This window comes from Acipenser ruthenus, chromosome 51, assembly GCF_902713425.1.
Source record: "Acipenser ruthenus chromosome 51, fAciRut3.2 maternal haplotype, whole genome shotgun sequence".
Taxonomy (NCBI): Eukaryota; Metazoa; Chordata; class Actinopteri; order Acipenseriformes; family Acipenseridae; genus Acipenser; species Acipenser ruthenus.
The window spans coordinates 1283840-1302251 of record NC_081239.1 but is presented as its reverse complement, the minus strand read 5'-3'; the positions used below and the strand labels follow the sequence as shown (position 1 = coordinate 1302251).

At 41.3% G+C, this 18412-nt stretch overlaps 1 protein-coding gene across 20 annotated transcripts in view; it reads right to left on the bottom strand.

Annotated features, from left to right (window-relative positions):
* Window positions 1-1104: 1104 nt before the first annotated feature.
* LOC117398528 (neurexin-2-like) overlaps window positions 1105-18412 on the bottom strand; it is a 420078-nt gene continuing 402770 nt past the window's right edge. For 12 of the 20 annotated variants that reach the window (XM_059015985.1, XM_059015986.1, XM_059015992.1 and 9 more), the window contains 2 exons: window positions 14320-14398; window positions 1105-4014 (listed from right to left, as the gene is read on the bottom strand). In XM_059015985.1, coding sequence (XP_058871968.1) covers window positions 3080-4014; window positions 14320-14398 — 1014 coding nt within the window. In that variant the 3' untranslated portion in view covers window positions 1105-3079. The remainder of the gene's footprint in view (window positions 4015-14319; window positions 14399-18412) is intronic. The other 8 variants (XM_059015998.1, XM_059015999.1, XM_059016001.1 and 5 more) reach the window with 2 other exon arrangements.

Genomic DNA, 18412 nt, shown 5'->3' with positions numbered 1-18412 from the left:
AATACATTGGGTTTTTAAAAAAAACAAACAAACATAGAAACACAACATATATATCTAGCACCTTCATATTTTGTACAAATCAATGGGCTGACCCTCACGCGAATGTGCTGCATCTCAGTGCTGCAAAGCTGCTTAAGATAATACCTGGTGCTCTATTGTGATTTCCCTATGCTTTCCCCATATTTGACAGTTTACTATAAGTACCATACCTATCTGGGCTTCATCTTGCTTTCACTATGTTGTATTACACTTTGCTATGTTTTTACTGTGGGCAGCTTTTGTTAGGGCTTGAACACACATAATAGGATATTAAGAAAGAAATATAAGGCAAATGTAGATATAATGTGTCCCTTTAAGTGAGTTGCCCAGTACAGCAGCTACAGCCAGAAGCTAAGCTGAGCTTGACCTGGGCAGTTCTGAAAACCAGGAGCTGTTTGGAGTGATGTTGGGGTCCCAGTATGGGAGAACTCTCTCTTGCCTTATTTCCAGGGCTTGACCGGCTTCCCATTCTGGTGTTGTGACAGAGATAGCAGCGGATGTAATACTGCAATGCCGTTGTATTAGGAGAGGAACACCACTGTCATTCCAATCTGCTGCTCTGGGGATCCCATTCTCAATGTTTCTGTGCCATTTGATAGATCTGTATTTAAAAGTCCTTTTTTTATTTAATATTTTTTAATAATCATGCCCGGGACCTTTATAAAAAATCTCAAAATCATCTATGGCAAAATAAAGGTCTGTGAGAGTGGAAGTTACGGCCAAAAATGAATTCACTATGGAATTAAATAATATTGTAGCCGACTATTACACCCTACTCAAAGACAAACAGCTTTTTCCTTCAAGACAGGACTTCTAGCTGTGCTGTACAAGTAACCCTCAGTAAATTGCAGTCACATGACGTGGTGGACTATATGGGCAGCAGTGTGGAGTAGTGGTTAGGGCTCTGGATTCTTGACCGGGTCGTGGGTTCAATCCCTGGTGGAGGACACTGCTGCTGTACCCTTGAGGAAGGTACTTTACCTTGATTGCTCCAGTAAAAACCTACCCCCCCCCCCCCCCCCGCCGCAGACTCTGGAAAAGGTACAAAAAACACAACAAGTGTAAGAAGTATATAACCAATTGTATTTCCCTCTGTTAATGTACACACATGTAGATTCATCTCACTGCTGACACTTACAATAACATTGAATAGAACAGGAAGATACTGGGAGTAGCCTATAGAACCCAATTTTTCGAAGATAACAAAATAAAATTAGATAAATAAAATAACACAGCTACCCACCTAAAAGGGAGAGAAGTTTTGATACAAAAAAATAATAATAAAAAACAGGAATTCTGACCCCCCCTGTTGTAAGTTTTCACGGCTGTGTTTACAATCAGCACTCCTCTAGTTTTGCATTATTTGAAAGGAAACTGAAAATATTTTGGTACACACTAGAAATCATAAAAGGTAGCTATTTGGTTTTAAACAAGAGAGACAGCAACAACCAGTCATGTACAAATTGTAACAATTCCTGTCATTTCTTTCTGTACGTTTTTATATTTTTATTTTTTCTAACAGGAACGTAAACAGGGAAAACACACCGTTCTTAATAATGGGATGAGATTCACAAACTTTTTTTTTTGTTTTTAGATTTTTTTTTTCATGTTAACAGTTCATAATGGAGTCAAGAACATTTGAATACTGGAGTCTTTTTTTCCTCCCAAAAGGGACCAGTTTTTTTTTTTATTTCGGTATTGTTCTGCGTTCCATTTCAGTCCATCTTCGCTTAAGAATAAAACTGTTGATTTTAATGAAGACACATTTTTCCTTAGAAAAAAAAAAATTCAGGATTTAACAAAATCTTGTTCTTTTTCCTGTTGTTGTTTTCAGAAAGATGGCTATCCACTTTTTGCAGTCTTTTTTTCCCCATTAAATCACACAAACAAACACACATTTTTTTATAAGCTTCTAGCTGGTCTGTAGGACTCTGAAAGGTCTATACATATATATATTTATATATTTAAGTCTTTTTTTTCATGTTGCACAGAACATCTCCTTCATTTGCTGGTTACGACCTACTGCATATGAAGTCCCAAGTTAGGAATGAACCAAAAAAGAAAAAAAAAACCCACTGGGTTCTGAATGGCTGATGTAGCTGTTTTTTTTCTCCACTGAAACGATTACATTTCTTTGTACATGAATACTACATGCTTGAAACACAGCAGAAAAAATGTTGCATTAGCACCTTAATCGAGAGAGAGAGAGAGAGAGAGAGAGCGTGACTGAAGAGACACAAATTCGAAGGCAGAGTTTGTATCAGGTCTGGAGTGCAACTGGCAGCTGCATTGGTTTAGCAAGCAAAAGGTCCACTGTTTTATTTTGTTTTAATTATTATTTTTTTTAGGTCTTGGCAATCCAGTCTGTACCGTCTGCACGTTTCTGTTTGTGTCTTAGAGTGCCACCGACAAGCAAGACCCCCAGAACAAAACCAAACTACATTTTCCTCTGTTTTTTGTTGTCGTCTATCACGTTTGCCGAGTCTGTGTCTGTTCATTTCAGCTTGGCACAAACAAAGTCATTTCTTTGATTCGTCCATAATTACTCTCTCCCCAAGACTTTTGGAAGAGGATGTCTGTCCTTTTATGATTTATTGTTTTTAAAAACCAAACACCGTTTTGCATTGCTTCTGATCCCTTTTTTATTTCTCTTTTCATGTTCTTAAAAGTCTTTTTTTCCCCCTCTTTTAAATAAGCGTTGGCACGTTTGAGAATGGCCCAGTCAGACATAAATAAATAAATACATAAATAATATAATATAATCACTGAAACAAAAAGGATTAGAGAGAGGAAAAGGAAGAGGTGTGGGGAAGAAAGAAAGAAAGCAGGGGAGATGAAGGGTCTTTGAATGTATAGTGATCCACAATTTTCTTTCCTTCAACTCCTGTTCTTGTAAGGACAAGGGAAGGGATGGGATTGGAGGGCAGGGGATTTTGTGTTGCGGAACATATGACCGAGTGTTTTCGGTAGTGTGATACAGAATTCTCACGTTCCATTCTCTCTTCCCCTCTCTCTCTCTCTCTCTCTCTTTCTCTCTCTCTCAGACGTAATACTCTTTATCTTTGTCCTTCTTGTTCTTTCCCGTTGTCTTGGCAACGCCGGGCTGCTTCTCCTTCACCACGGCACCGTTGCTTTGCGTCGCAGAGTTGCTGATGTAATTGCGGCTTTGGTCCACCTGGTAAGAGCCTTCGTCGCGGTTGCGGTACTTATACATGGCGTAGAGGAGGATGAGGATGCAGAGCGCCGCTGCGGCCACTATTCCCACCACCATCCCGGTGGTGCTGCTGGATTCCCGGATCACCTCCACGGCTCCTGGGGGACCCCTTTCTCCGGGGCCCGTGGGATTGGCTGTAGGCAGATTGTGGAAATTGGGGGGATAGGTTATATCGGGCTGGTGTCTGTGTCTACCGTTATGATCAAGGTCATAGGAAGTGGGCATGGGGAGCAAGAGGACTTGATCGCGGGTGTTCATTTTGCCGGCGGGGATGCTGTTTTTAGTTTTACGCAGGAGAAGGTCGGGGCTGGCCCCCTGTGCAGGGCCCTGGTTTTCGGGAGGGGAGTTGGAAGTGGTGGCGGTGGAGGACTTGGAATTGGGCTTGGAAAAGTGGCGGTCCCGGGAGATTTTGCCTTCGGCCCCCCCGTTGACTGCCGGCGGAGGTAACAAGGTCCTGTCTGTGACCAAGGGAAAAGTTTTGTAAAAATCCTCATCGTCGGTCGGGGGCAAACTGGAGTCAAAGACCTCCCCAGAGCCGTAGCCCGAGACTTCGATGGCATCCTCGCAATCGTTATCTTCCTGGTCAAGGGGGCAAGGGGGGCGCTGGTTGGCGGAGGGGAGGGTGAGGGATTCTTTGGTGGTCTCGAGGAGGGTTAGGAATGGACGGTAAGTAGGGGGAGCGGGGATGACGGGGTAGCGGGTGGCGATTGAAGGGGGGTCTAAGGAATCTTCTGTAATTATGGGCAACACTAATTCACCTCCTAGGACAAGAAAGAGAAAGAAAGATGCAAGCGTCAGTGTGGCGTTCCCCCGAGCACCCATGACAACAATTTTTAAATAATTCAGGACTATTTTTTAATTGTATTTTATTGTATATTGTCTTACACTATGTATTGCTATTTATATAAACTGTGTAGACTACGCTGGACTTGCATGTAAGTAAAATAATGAAATCAAATACTATCACTTAATCTTCCCTGTCTACAAACTTCTTTCTAAAAAAAAAAAAGTAATTACTTGTTAAACTTAAAAGATAAAAGACTAAACAACAGTTATACAGCTATCAAATCTATCTTTCTACCTTTTCTTTCTCTTGTCTGTTTTTTTTGTCTTTTTTTTGTCTTTTTTAAACAAGATAGCAAACCACGGAATTCAAGTCACTTACATCAACAAATTGGCCGCATGATTTTAGCATGAAAAAAAATTACAAAAAGAAAGCTGTGTAAGATTGTTCTCGGATAGAAAAACAACTTTTCCCCCCTTTTCAAATGATTTTTGTTTTTCTTTTGATTAAGATTAAAAAAAAAAAAACATTTGCCCCCTTTTTAACAAAGGCTGCATTATATAATTTATTTTTTTTCCCCTTCATAATTACCATTGTTCTTATTGGACTGGGACAAAGGGACAAGTTTGTGCAGATTTCCATCCTTTCAAATGTTAAATATACCGTTTCCCCCTTTTCCCCAATTTTTGAGTCTCAGTTATAATTCCTTTCATGTCATTCCCTTCCTCCCAAAAAGGTTACTACCACAAATAATTTTGTCAACGGGAAAAAAAGATTGAATTTCATACAATACATTTAGACTTTTGTGGTTAACAAAATTAGAGTAAGTTATCATAACAATATAGTTTAAAAAATTAAATAACAAGTAGATGTCAGTTAAAAAGTAGCCTGTCTTCAAATGAGGACAATGGCACTTAAAAGAGTGCTAACCAATGCTTTAAATGTTTGCACCTCTGGTTCCTAGTAAATGATTGATCTCAGAACTTCATCAAGTTGGATCCCAGTGATTCAGCCTCAACAACATGACTAGGTAACCCATTCAATCCCCTCCCCACTCTCTGTGTGAAGAAACATCTCCTTCCCTCTGTCCTGAGTCTCCACTTCATTTCCAACTGTGTCCTCTGGTCCTGGTTTCTCTACTGTGCTTAAAGTATCATGTTTCTTTCTTTCTTTCTTTCTTTCTTTCTTTCTTTCTTTCTTTCTTCAATTGATGTAACCAGACTCTAATTCTGTAAAGGTTTAATAAATATACTCCTACCCTTTGACATGAGGAATCAAAATAAGAACTATCCATTCACTGTCTGAGGTTCAAGAATGAAGACAGGTGAGTTCTTGTTTTATTTTAATGTGGGTAGTTTTAAAATTTTTCACAGAAATAAGCTGTGTAGGGGGGGGGGGGGGGGGTTGGGTATTAAACAATTAAAATAATGGGAAACATCCTACTTAAATATTTCAACAAATAAAAGAATGTACTTCCAGCAATATGAAGTAGACTTTAACGTCTTTACTTATACAGAAGTAAACCCATGGCCAACTATTCATGGCTACACTTAAATGGGTATAACTTTTTTTTAGATAGATTTGCAGTGTCTTTAAACATTTTCATTTGCTAAAAAACAAAATGAACCAGCTGTTTGCTGAATTTGAAGCTACCTCAGTTTGTTTGGGGGAATGAACTAAGTAAAAAACGAAAGGAAGGAAATCTGCGTCATTCAGGACAAATTTAACATCAGATACATTACTGCAGCCTTTATACAGGGCAGTCTGGCGCACAGTGATCAAACAGGAAGACTGGGATCGCTTCAATTTGTTTTCAACTGCTGTGCTCCAAACAGCTCAAGACAATACAACCCAGACACTGTCCTTTTGTGAGGTGCATAAGTATGCACGCACTCACTTCCCCTAGCAGGAAGTGGAGTTATAGTCCGATAGTACCGTAGCATGAAATTACCTTTTTAAATTTCCTTTTTTCTTATGAATTATCCCAGAACAATCAAAAGGCTCTCTCCTGTACTGAACACTTTATGCAACAGCAATGACTTCTCCAATTTGAAGACAAACTTGCATCAGATGTCTTTGTAATGGCAGGTTCTACATTTCCCTGATTATTTTAAGGTGCAGTAATTCTGAATGGCTCTGTTGCTGCCATGTTGAGTTATAATGTTTCTGTAAATCTGCCTGTACCTGGCTTTGAGCAAAATCCTAATCCTGTTTTGAGCTCGTCTGGAGAATCCAGGACTGAACAGCCTTCCTCATTCCATTCAAAGCAGGTGACTTTTCAACTCTGCCAGACCCTAAGCCATATTTTCTAGAGCATTTTGCAGCACTGAGGAATTACCCTGGATTGCATCAACCCTCCATCCGTAGCTATCCATGGACTCCGCTAAAACAATGTACGTGGATTCCTCAGTTCTGTAAAATGCTCTAAAAACCCAGCTGTGGCTTTACAAATCAAAGGTCTGTTTTTCTGCTTGAAATAAATAGTGTTTGTCTGAACGTTGCCTCAATCTCTAAGTCATTTTTGGTTTTAAATTTAGAATCTCCAATTATTTTACCCCTGATTTTCTCCCAATTTGGAATGCCCAATTATTACTATTCTCCTTCACCGCGGGGATTCCCCCACACAGCCCAGGGACCCGAGGCTCAGTGGGCGTCCTCCGATCCCACGAGCCAATCGGCATCTTTTCACACGCAGGAACTCGAGAGAGGATGTCTGCAGGCTACCAGCCTCTGGAGGACAAAGACCAGCCCAGCAAATCTCTGCCCCCAAGCTCACTCTGCGCCTGGCCTGTAGAACAGAAAGCAGTGTACAAAAATGTGTAAAAGCATAATTAAAACTGCAGACAGGAGCCGTGGACAGTAACTGGGTTATATTAGCGAAATGGAAATGCTGGTAGCAGTTCAGAATAGAGAATTCAAATGCTGAAATGGTTTATTCTCCAGTCTTGGCTGCCTATCAAAGCAAGTGTGAAGTAAAACCTTAAACCCTTTTTATCTTTTTTCAATGCTGATAAGGTAAATTAATTAAATGCCAAAGCAAAAGGGGGCTGGAGGAGTTGCTAAGCAGTGGGAGGGGGGTTAAGAATTTCCAGTATGGCTGTACATTGGTAGCAGTGAATATTTCATTCCCTTACATTTAATACGTTTCAACTGAATATTTTAACACTGTAATATGGTTGCACTGTTGGGTAATTGCAGTCTGATTTGAACTTATCGTGGCTTCTGTCATTAACCAGCTAGCTACCTTATTGACTGACATGCTTTCAGCCAGTAACATGACCCAGAAAGCACAGCTGAGATCAAATAACCTAGGAAGAGCAAGTGTAACCGATCTTCCGAGAGTAACGAGTATAAACTGAGAACTTTCTTTAACCTGATGAAGTAGCAGATATCATGTTTAAAAAACGATGTTTGCTATATACCTATGTAGCTAATAGAAGTGCAAAACATGGAAGATATATTGGATTATTTAGTTCGCTACAATCAATTTGAGGCCAAACAAACATTTTGGCTGTTCATCAGTAAAACAATTTGATAATAACTGGAACAAAATATGCCATGCTGGTTCATATACTTTTGTAAATGTTATTGTTAATTATTATTATTATTATTATTATTATTATTATTATTATTATTATTATTATTATTATTATTATTATTATTCAAATGACTGATTCATATACCAGAATGTGTTGCATTTTACTTAAAATATTTGCTTTAGTATTCAATGGGCTCTGTTCATCCAATACATTGAGTCAGATCAGTAACAGTACAACCATATTTTGAGAGCAGAAAATGTAAGCCTATGTGAAAGCTGTAAGGTTATGCAATATTCATCACCACATTGTTGGGGTGAAGTGACCATCTGTCTCAAAGGGAGGGAGAGGAGGAGGGGGAGGGTGGGGTAGTTGCAGCAGTGAAGGTGTCAATTTCTTCTCTTTTCTTTTTCACTTTCTTTCAGTGACTCCAAAGCACTTTTTTCAAACATTATTAAATGAATGCTGTAGCACCACCATGACATTATAACCCTGGCTTTCTATACAGAAATAACAGCCCCATATTAAAACCCATATTAAAGGAAAACAAACAGTTGAAGGGAGAAGTACATTCATCCATCCTGGGCCAACAATACACCCACATGCCCACGCTCCTTAGCCCCCTACTCCCACACTTGACTGGTTAGCTGCAGCCTAGTGAAACGACAGCTATGGTCTAAGCAACCCCCCCTAGTAACGTCCCTGCATGGTAAAAACACGCTATCATTGACGCAAATGAAAGTTGTCAAAAACCTGCACACGTCCAATTATAAATCCTGACCTTGGTAAGACACCTATCAGTAATATTTACATACAGTATATGCACATATAATATAATTGTGGGTTAAACAAAAACCCTATGGTTTATCCTAAACAGAACACAGAAATATAACGTTAATGGTGGTTCTCAAATGCAGCAGCGATTGATGATTGAGCTCCTGTTGAACCCCTGACAGTCCCGGTCTGCAAATGTTTTAATGCACATTGCAAATGGACACTGTGTGTCCACATTGCCTACAAAGACATATACAATTGTAATGGATCGGACAGTTTTGACTAGACATCTTTATCAAAAAATTAACATACATTGAAAATTCACTGCTCGCAGGTCTTATGTACAGTATTAGAAATTATTGATTCAAATTATCAAAACGATCATTTTCAGATTGCACACATACTTTCTGCTCCAGAGAATTATTTCCCCCAGACTTTAGAAGGGCTTTGTCACCACACCATACTTAAAGACGTTCCTCTGTTGACTTCCTGTGTAACGGGTATCAGAGCCCCCACCTGAATCTCAAACTCAGTTCCTATGCACAGAAATAGTAGTGCAGGATCAGGTAGGGTCCTATTATGCGTAGCACAAGAAGGAAGTGAATACCAAGTACTGCTATCAAACTCGTGGCTTTTGACCAGGATAAATGTGGTTGAAGGTGAAATCAGAAAGCAAAAAGCTTTCAATACCATAAGCCTTGGTTAAAACATCTGTAAAGTGTATTAATACAGGACAGTACATTGAGATGCATTGAGATCTACTTGGAAAACGCAGATGTTTAGTCAGTACAACTATAAGGACCTCCCACAAGTACAGTCACTGTGCTAGATTTGCTATTACTCCTTGAGAATGTAATTTACTTTCTTTAAGGAGCGAGGCATGTCTGATCATAACGAGGCATTAGATGCGCTCTGGTCAGCCATCTAAGAACCGATTATGCCCAACCATTGCTCAACCTATACTTTGATAAACCACAGATGGATTTTTAGAGCATTTTACAGCACCAGGAATCCAACTGTATTGCATCAACCACATTTCAGGATGATTACCAGCAGTGGTTTATCAGGGTATAGGGTGATCAAATCAGACCCTTAAGGTTCTAGCAACTTACGGGAGAGAGACATTAATAAACTGTACCGAAGTTTAGATTCTCATGTTCAGACTTGTGCTGGTCAGATGAGACGTAAAAACAAGGTCCTGTTGTAAGTGACTGCAGCAGCAGTTGTTCTGAAAGTCGCTTTGGATAAAAGTGCCTGCTGATTAATAATAATAATAATAATAATAATAATAATAATAATAATAATAATAATAATAATAATAATAATACAAAGAAGTATGAACAAGGCTGGTGAGATATTTCTAATAGGATTAACTAAGATATGTATACACAATTTCAGACTCCCAAACTGGGATTTGAAATGATGCTGGAAATTCGAACCCGGGCGTCAGCCACAGTGCGGTCCTGTCCACATTTCCATCAGGAATTACTCGGGCTCCACAGGTGCTGCCAGGGGCCCAGGAGAGCTGAACCCGGGGGCAGGTATATTTCACTTTTATTTCAAGAACAACAAATTGCTGTGATCATTGGAGCCACCGGGGTCGACCTGCTTGCTTGTGAAATTTATGATGTTTTTTCTCTGGGTTTAGAGTTGAGAACAGTGCTAAGATTTATCGCTGGGGGTGGGAGCTGTGATCAACCAAGCGACACAAACAGAAACCCAAAAGCTACTGTAGAGCAAGACAGAAAGTCTCCACTTGCTCTATAGAGACCACAGTCTCTGTTTCTTTCTGGAGTGAAACTTCTCTAACGTGAATTCCCCTTTTGTGTATTTTCAATTGATCGATATTATTGTATGTCTGTAAGTAATATTGACTGTGATATGCATAATTTCTCTTTTTCTCCCCCTCAATTCTGACTATTGCAGTCTTTTAAGTGTCTTAAATGCTTTAAATAATGGTTCAATCATGTATTTAATATTTGGTCCGATTTCAGGTGCATTAAATTGTCTGAACCTAATCACTAATCATTTTTAGCTAGGACCCTGCACGTGCATTAATTGCCTTGATTATTAAACTGTGAAATGTGGTTCAGTCTTATAGCAAGGAGGATAGTCACGCTTGATTTTTGCATTAGTTGCTTGTTTGTTTTCTTCTCCAGCGTTACAGGGAGCAAAACTGTTTCTATCTGCTTTCCAGCTAATAAAATAATTCCCTAACTCTTACAGCACACATTATATAAGGCACAAATGTCCAATTTTGAAACGAATCACTATAGCACACAGGGTGATTCATAATTAAGAACATAAGAAAGTTTACAAACGAGAGGAAGCCCCATTCGGCCCATCTTGCTTGTTTGGTTGTTAGTAGCTTATTGATCCCAGAATCTCATCAAGCAACTTCTTGAAGGATCCCAGGGTGTCAGCTTCAACAACATTACTGGGGAGTTGGTTCCAGACCCTCACAATTCTCTGTGTAGAAAAAGTGCCCCCTATTTTCTGTTCTGAATGCCCCTTTATCTAATCTCCATCTGTGACCTCTGGTCATGGTTTTTTTTCTCAGGTCGAAAAAGTCCCTTGGGTCGACATTGTCAATACCTTTTAGAATTTTGAATGTTTGAATCAGATCACTGCGTAATCTTCTTTGTTCAAGACTGAGCAGATTCAATTATTTTAGTCTGTCTGCATACGACATGCCTTTTAAACCCAGAATAATTCTGGTCGCTCTTCCTTGCACTCTTTCTACAGCAGCAATATCCTTTTTTTTAACAAGGTGACCAGAACTGAACACAATATTTTACATGAGGTCTTACTAATGCATTCTAAAGTTTTAACATTACTTTCCGTGATTTAAATTCAACACATTTCACAATATATCCGAGCATCTTCACGCAACACTGTTGTTTCGCTTTGAATTCTACTTAAATGCTGATATTATAGTACAACCCTCTGGTGGTCAAAAACCCTCCAGTCGTGATGCTCTGACAATGTTGGGCAAATTACGAATCACTCTGTGTATATACAGTAGATTGCAGAGCAATGCCAGAAATGCCCACTGCAGATTCCCAACCTTGATCTCCCTGCAAGAATGAGAGGCTGGTAATCATTTTGGAGCGGTCATGTGTTCCTCCAGAACCAATCACATGCTTTGCAGGTTAACCAAGTCCAATCAGATCTACGGGGGGGGGAGCTCCATGCGATTGACAGCGTTACGGCGAGCAATCTGGTACCAAACCCTGCATACATACACAGAGTCCCAATAGACACAAGGCCCTTTGATGTCTAACACAAATGCTATATAGATTTTTTTTATTTAGTAGCTAGTTTTGTCCTGTCTGGTATAGCCATTCGAATGTTATTATTGAATCCTCAACGCAAGAAACAAGGACATCTCTTTCCTCTTTTGTGGAAAGCAGACAAAGGATAGGTTGCAGCCCCCCTCTCTTTCAACAAGCTCTTTCAGAACAGTAAGCATTGGGACAGCTGATGGAGTGTATTGTTATTGAGGAGATGAATATTTGTGTGCTTGCAGATTTACTGCTGCTGCCATATGCCGAGATGCCTCTCATTATTAAAGTGCTCCTTCAGGGCCGTTGTGAAGGGGGATATGTATTTCTTCGCCCTGTTTGTGTTGGAGCCGAGCCAACGCCAAGACAAAGCTGCTTAATTAGCTGCTCTGGGCTCCCCAGTAAACGTATCTGCTTCCAGCAAGCACCAAATGGCGGTGTGACAATTACCGCCTCTTTAGATCCCCACAGGGACCGTGGATCTGGTTCTTATTTTTTTTATGGGCATAAAAAGTCAAATTGTTTTTGGGGAGGGCTTGGGTTCTCTAAGTAGTTTTATCCTTTCTGTGACCGAGTGTGGAAGTTACTGCATGAAAGGAAATGTCCTGTCGGCTTGTGGTGTGGAAAGCTGAGGGACGATGACACTGGCTGTAATCAGGTCTCAGACACCTCTGAGACGATGGAGGGAAGCAGTGTGACCTACTCTAGTGGTTAGAGCTGAGGAGGGACTGGGAGGGAGGGAGGCAGTGTGGTCTAGTTTAGTGGTTAGAGCTGAGGAGGGACTGGGAGGGAGGGAGGCAGTGTGGTCTAGTTTAGTGGTTAGAGCTGAGGAGGGACTGGGAGGGAGGGAGGCAGTGTGGTCTAGTTTAGTGGTTAGAGCTGAGGCGGGACTGGGAGGGAGGGAGGCAGTGTGGTCTAGTTTAGTGGTTAGAGCTGAGGAGGGACTGGGAGGGAGGGAGGCAGTGTGGTCTAGTTTAGTGGTTAGAGCTGAGGAGGGACTGGGAGGGAGGGAGGCAGTGTGGTCTAGTTTAGTGGTTAGAGCTGAGGAGGGACTGGGAGGGAGGGAGGCAGTGTGGTCTAGTTTAGTGGTTAGAGCTGAGGAGGGACTGGGAGGGAGGGAGGCAGTGTGGTCTAGTCTAGTGGTTAGAGCTGAGGAGGGACTGGGAGGGAGGGAGGCAGTGTGGTCTAGTCTAGTGGTTAGAGCTGAGGAGGGACTGGGAGGGAGGGAGGCAGTGTGATCTAGTTTAATGGTTAGAGCTGAGGGACTGGGAAAGAGGGAAGCAGTGTGGACTTGTATAATAGTTTTAGCTGAGAGTAGATGAAGAGATGAGGAGAGTGACTTAACCCTTAATCAAACTCATAATTATTCTTACCACTCCAGTTAGGACTCATTAAAATAAGCAAGCTCCAGTTGGTAGTTAAATTGGATTGTTATCAAGAGAAAAGTTTAATTAGCCCTGTGGGATACTGGACATTCCCTCCTAGGAAGATGAGGTTCATTAAAAAGTTTCACTCACAAGAGAAAAGTCTGTCTAATGTTTTGTGTAGCTCAGCCTTAAAAAAAAATGCATTCATTGACACTGAACTAAAATTAAAAGTGTCTAGTCACATTTTCTGTTAGAAATACAGCTGTAGTCACACCACTAATTCCCCCAGTACCCATACATTTTTGGAAAAGTTTGGGACAGTTCAGATGTATTGCGTTGTCGTCTTTTCTTGAGAGATACAGGACTACAAGTACCAGAATGCATTAGGCTGTGAGTTTTAAAAAAAAAACACCCTGAACTGTCCTAAAAGGTCCGGGTCAAACATATGGTCACCCTGTATGGAACATCATTACAGAAGAGAAGTTGCATCTCAATGTATCTGTCCAGCAGGTATACTACTCTATAGCCTGCCTTGCCTTTATAACAAGCATGTCGAAACAAGCATCAATCGGACTCATGTTAAACTGGTAACACCTTCCTGGTGGTCTGTTGACTCTTAGACCATCAGGTTATCAATTAAAGACTAAAAAAGACGTCATCACTTCAACATTCGACTATGAATCTTCAGTGAATGCAAGACGTTGGTCATTGAACTGATTTCTTTCAGCATTCAACTGAAGACCAACAGACCAGAAACTCCAGTAATAAGTTAAGTTTGGGATAAGCTTGATTGCCTGTCGTTAAATTAATCAAAGAAAGCTTTGTTTGAATCATTTCTCCCTCTTCCAATTTTACTATTGCCTCACTATCGCAACCCACTTACTGATCAACTGATGACTTCCGTTGCTGCTATCAAGACAACCACCTCTATTCCCCAAGCAGGGGTTGTTACTGGGCTACTGTACCCTGGAGGAGAGGGTCCAGCCTGGGGAAGTCTCCGGCTGGACTCCAGGGGCTCTTGATCAGTTGCTGGCATGCAATAATGAAGTGATCAAACCCAGACAGTTTTTCTCCCCAACCCCAAAGATCAGGCTCACAAAATGAGGTAAAAAAAATCGCCTTTTAGAGTCGGTACTTGACTAGGGTTCTTCATTGGAATTCATTATACAACATGTTTCTGCACTTTCATTCAAAGCCGCGTGACTCGGGACTAATCAAAAACAGGACTGCCATTGCCAATCGCTGCTGCATAAGGAACAAAGAGGAGGGGCAAAGTTTAAGGTTGGGCTTGAAGGAAACAGAACCACTGAAATGGACTCACCAGTTCCAGGCTCACACTCCTCTAAATCTTCATCGTCGCTGGGGCATTCTGCCGAAGCAACAAGCAGATCATCGGTATTCTGAAACAGAGAAAAAAACGAGGGCGTTGTTACATTCTCAAGAACAGAGGACCGGAAAGTGCAAAGCAGTACACACAATTATTATTATTATTATTATTATTATTATTTAGTCATTTAGCAGATGCTTGTATCCGAAGTGACTGACAGAGACAAGGGGATGACCTATGCATCAACTGCTGCTGCAGAGTCACTTACACTTACTCTCATCCAAAGGACGGAGCACAAGGAGGCTAAGTGACTTGCTCAGGGTCACACATAGTGAGTCAGTGGCTGAGCCGGGATTTGAACCTCCTGGTATCAAGCCCTTTTCTTTGACTACTGGACCACCAAGCCTCCTTAACATTTTATCCCCCAAGTCAAGCCCTTGTCACACAGTCACACAGTTGATACATGCATATAAGAACATAAGAACATAAGAAAGTTTACAAACGAGAGGAGGCCATTTGGCCCATCTTGCTTGTTTGGTTGTTAGTAGCTTATTGATCCCAGAATCTCATCAAGCAGCTTCTTGAAGGATCCCAGGGTGTCAGCTTCAACAACATTACTGGGGAGTTCGTTCCAGACCCTCACAATTCTCTGTATAAATGTGCCTCTTATTTTCTGTTCTGAATGTCCCTTTACCTAATCTCCATTTGTGACCCCTGGTCCTTATTTCTTTTTTCAGGTTGAAAAAGTCCCCTGGGTCGACATTGCCGATGCCTTTTAGAATTTTGAATGCTTGAATCAAATCTCCTTGCAGTCTTCTTTGTTCAAGACTGAACAGATTCAATTATTTTAGCCTGTCTGCATATGACATGCCTTTTGCACTCTTTCTAGAGCAGCAATATACTTTTAGTAATGAGGTGACCAGAACTGAACACAATATTCTAGATGAGGTCTTACTAATGCATTGTAAAGTTTTAACATTACTTCCCTTGATTTAAATTCAACACTTTTCACAATATATCCGAGCATCTTGTTGGCATTTTTCATAGTTTCCCCACATTGCCTAGATGAAGACATTTCTGATTCAACATAAACTCCTAGATCTTTTTCATAGATTCCTTCTTCAATTTCAGTAGCTCCCATATGGTATTTAAAATGTACATTTGTATGCCTGTGTGCAGTATCTTACACTTTTCTCTATTAAATGCAATTTGCCATGTGTCTGCCCAGTTTTGAATGCTGTCTAGATCATTTTGAATTACCTTTGCTGCTGCAACAGTGTTTTCCACTCCTCCTATTTTTGTGTCGTCTGCAAATTTAACAAGTTTGCTTACTATACCAGAATCTAAGTCATTAATGTAGATTAGGAAGAGCAGAGGACCTAATACTGATCCCTGTGGTACCACGCTTTTTCAATGACGGTGAAATGTCCTCCTCACATTGCAGCAGTATTAAAACTTTATTTCTCAATAATGTATTCGTATAAATTACTAGTTAGCATAGCAGTCACTAGGACCCAGCAGAAACACCAGTCAACTGAGGCCGCGTTGGAGCACAATACATTATGGGCGAACTCAAGCAAAGATGAGAAAATAGAGCCCAGTGGAACTGTTTCTAAAAGTTATTTTTTTCATTGTGAAATTTATCAATCGTGATACTATTCTGATGCCTATGGTCTCAATACTATAACATATTTCCGATTTGAAGATTGGGATTGGTGTAGAGCGGCTGTGAAATACCCCCTCCTGTCCTCCGAAGAGGGAGTCAATCGGAATTACAGAATGTTAGGTAAAGTCGTTCAAGATTAGCATTGGCCGGGGTCTGGAAACCACAGAGCACTTTATATAAAAGCAATCACAATGAGCAAAACAGAACATCTCCTAGAATTTGAATAGAGGCAGCTGCACACTGATGCCCATGATGACCTGGCTATGAAGTGCTATGACGCCAATGTGTTTTCTCAACCCCTTTGGCTATACTTCTCCTGCTAAACAGACAGACAGAAGGTTCTGGTCTCTGGTGCTCCTCCTTGTCTTGTCATCACTAGAATATCACCCAAGTGGATCAGAATGCCACAGCTTCCTACCCACCCAGCAGCATCAACCGTGTGCACACAGATGGCACACGCTGGCATCCACCTGCCAAGTCCTCCAATTAAGTCTTGCTCATTACAAGCGCTACACGACTCTGATTTCTCCCGATTCTCTCTTTAGTGGGTAAGACATTGCAATCAGTAATTTGGTGTGCACTTCAAGGGCTCTCAGAGACATGGAGAAGGAGGCAGGAAATTGGCGATGAGGGGGAGAGGGGGAGAGGGGAAGGGAAGAGAATATGGAAGACAGGAGAATGGGGAGGAAAGGATAGGATTGGGGTATGAAGGGGTAGGGAAGAGGTAGGGAAGGTAGAGGGGGAAGGGGATAGGAGGGGATTGTATAGAGAAGATGACATGAGAGGGGCAAGGAAAGGAAGAAGGAAAAGGAGGGAGAGAGAGGCAGAGGTAGAGCATAGAAAGGTGAGACAGGGGGAGGAAGAGGGAGGGATGAAACAGGAAGGGAAAGAGGATAAAGGGGTAGGGGAGAGAAGGATGGGGAGAAAAGGGAGGGAGAGGGAGAAAGGAGGATGGGTGACAAAGGGGAAAGGGGGAAGAGGAGAGGAGAGGGGGAGGTGGGAGGAAGAGAAAGGGGATTGTATGGAAGTGATAAGGAGAGGGGGATAGGGAGCAGAGGAGAGGAGAGGGGGGTTGTGTACTGTACCTTCTGAGACAGACAGAGAGACAGACTGCTTTAATCTCTAGGAATTAGAGACTAGGAAATGTACAGTAAAACCACAAGTAAATTGATTTGCAATAAGCTATTGGTTAACAAACAATAAATGTAACCATAGGAATTATAACATTGGTGGATACATCTCAATTGCAAATGCAGTTACAGCCAACCTGAACTTAAATAGACTTATCATTGAAATACTTCTTTAGCACAGTGTTAACAAAAGCTGTGGTTTTCTATTCCAGTGTCAGTTTCACAGTACATTTATATACCCCTATCTTAGATAGCAAGGGAAAGCCATTTAAACACAGTGAAACCCTTCGAAATTGCAAACTAGATATTATCTATTAAAAAAAAGCCACCACTAGAATTTATAGAAGATAAACTATGCAATAACGCAAGCCTTACATCTGCATAGCATTAGCCTAATTAGACGATGTGGCTCCCTCTTCTCTTTCCAGAGGCGTTGATCAGATTCACTATCTCTCAGCTCCAATTTCCTCCTCTTTCTAAAAGGGAATGATTGTGAAGCGACCAGCTCTTATCACGGTTCAGGCCCCAGCAATGCAGCTTGTAATTAGGATGTACAATTGAAGGAAAACGCGTCCCTTGTGAATTAATTCCCATGATTCAGGCCATTATCTGGATTTACAGAAATCTCTCTCTCTCTCTCTCTCCAAGACACCTGTTCTCAGCTCTTGAGCACTGACAGTATCATTGTAAAACTTGATACAGCTCTGGAATATCACAAGCATGGATTTCGCTAGCGTGGGATACATGTTTGTTATTCCACTTCAGTGAGTGGGATAACGTGAGTGGAATAACATGTGGAATAATGTGAGTGGGATAACATGAGTGGGATAATGTGAGTGGGATAACATGCATGGAATAACATGAGTGGAATAATGTGAGTGGGATAACATGAGTGGGATAACATGAGTGGGATAACATGAGTGGAATAACATGAGTGGGATCATGTGAGTGGGATAACATGCGTGGAATAACATGAGTGGGATAACATGCTTACCGGGACTAGTTTTGAATGTGTCTTTGCTTACATTTCAATCACTGTGACTGAGAAAGAATGAATCTTGGTTATAAATCTCCCTCCCGACCTGTGAGGGCGCTGTATAAAGGGAACAGTGTGCCCCGGGCTGGATGGTTTGACAGTTCATTCCAGGGTCAGTCGGAAGCCGATCATCCAGGAAGGGGGCGGAGTCACAATGCCAGAAGTCAATGCGGTAGGCGATGTGTCAGTCATGGATTGGAGGATTGCACTCGTTATCGAAGTGGGTGTGACTGAGGGTATATCAGGGGATGTGAC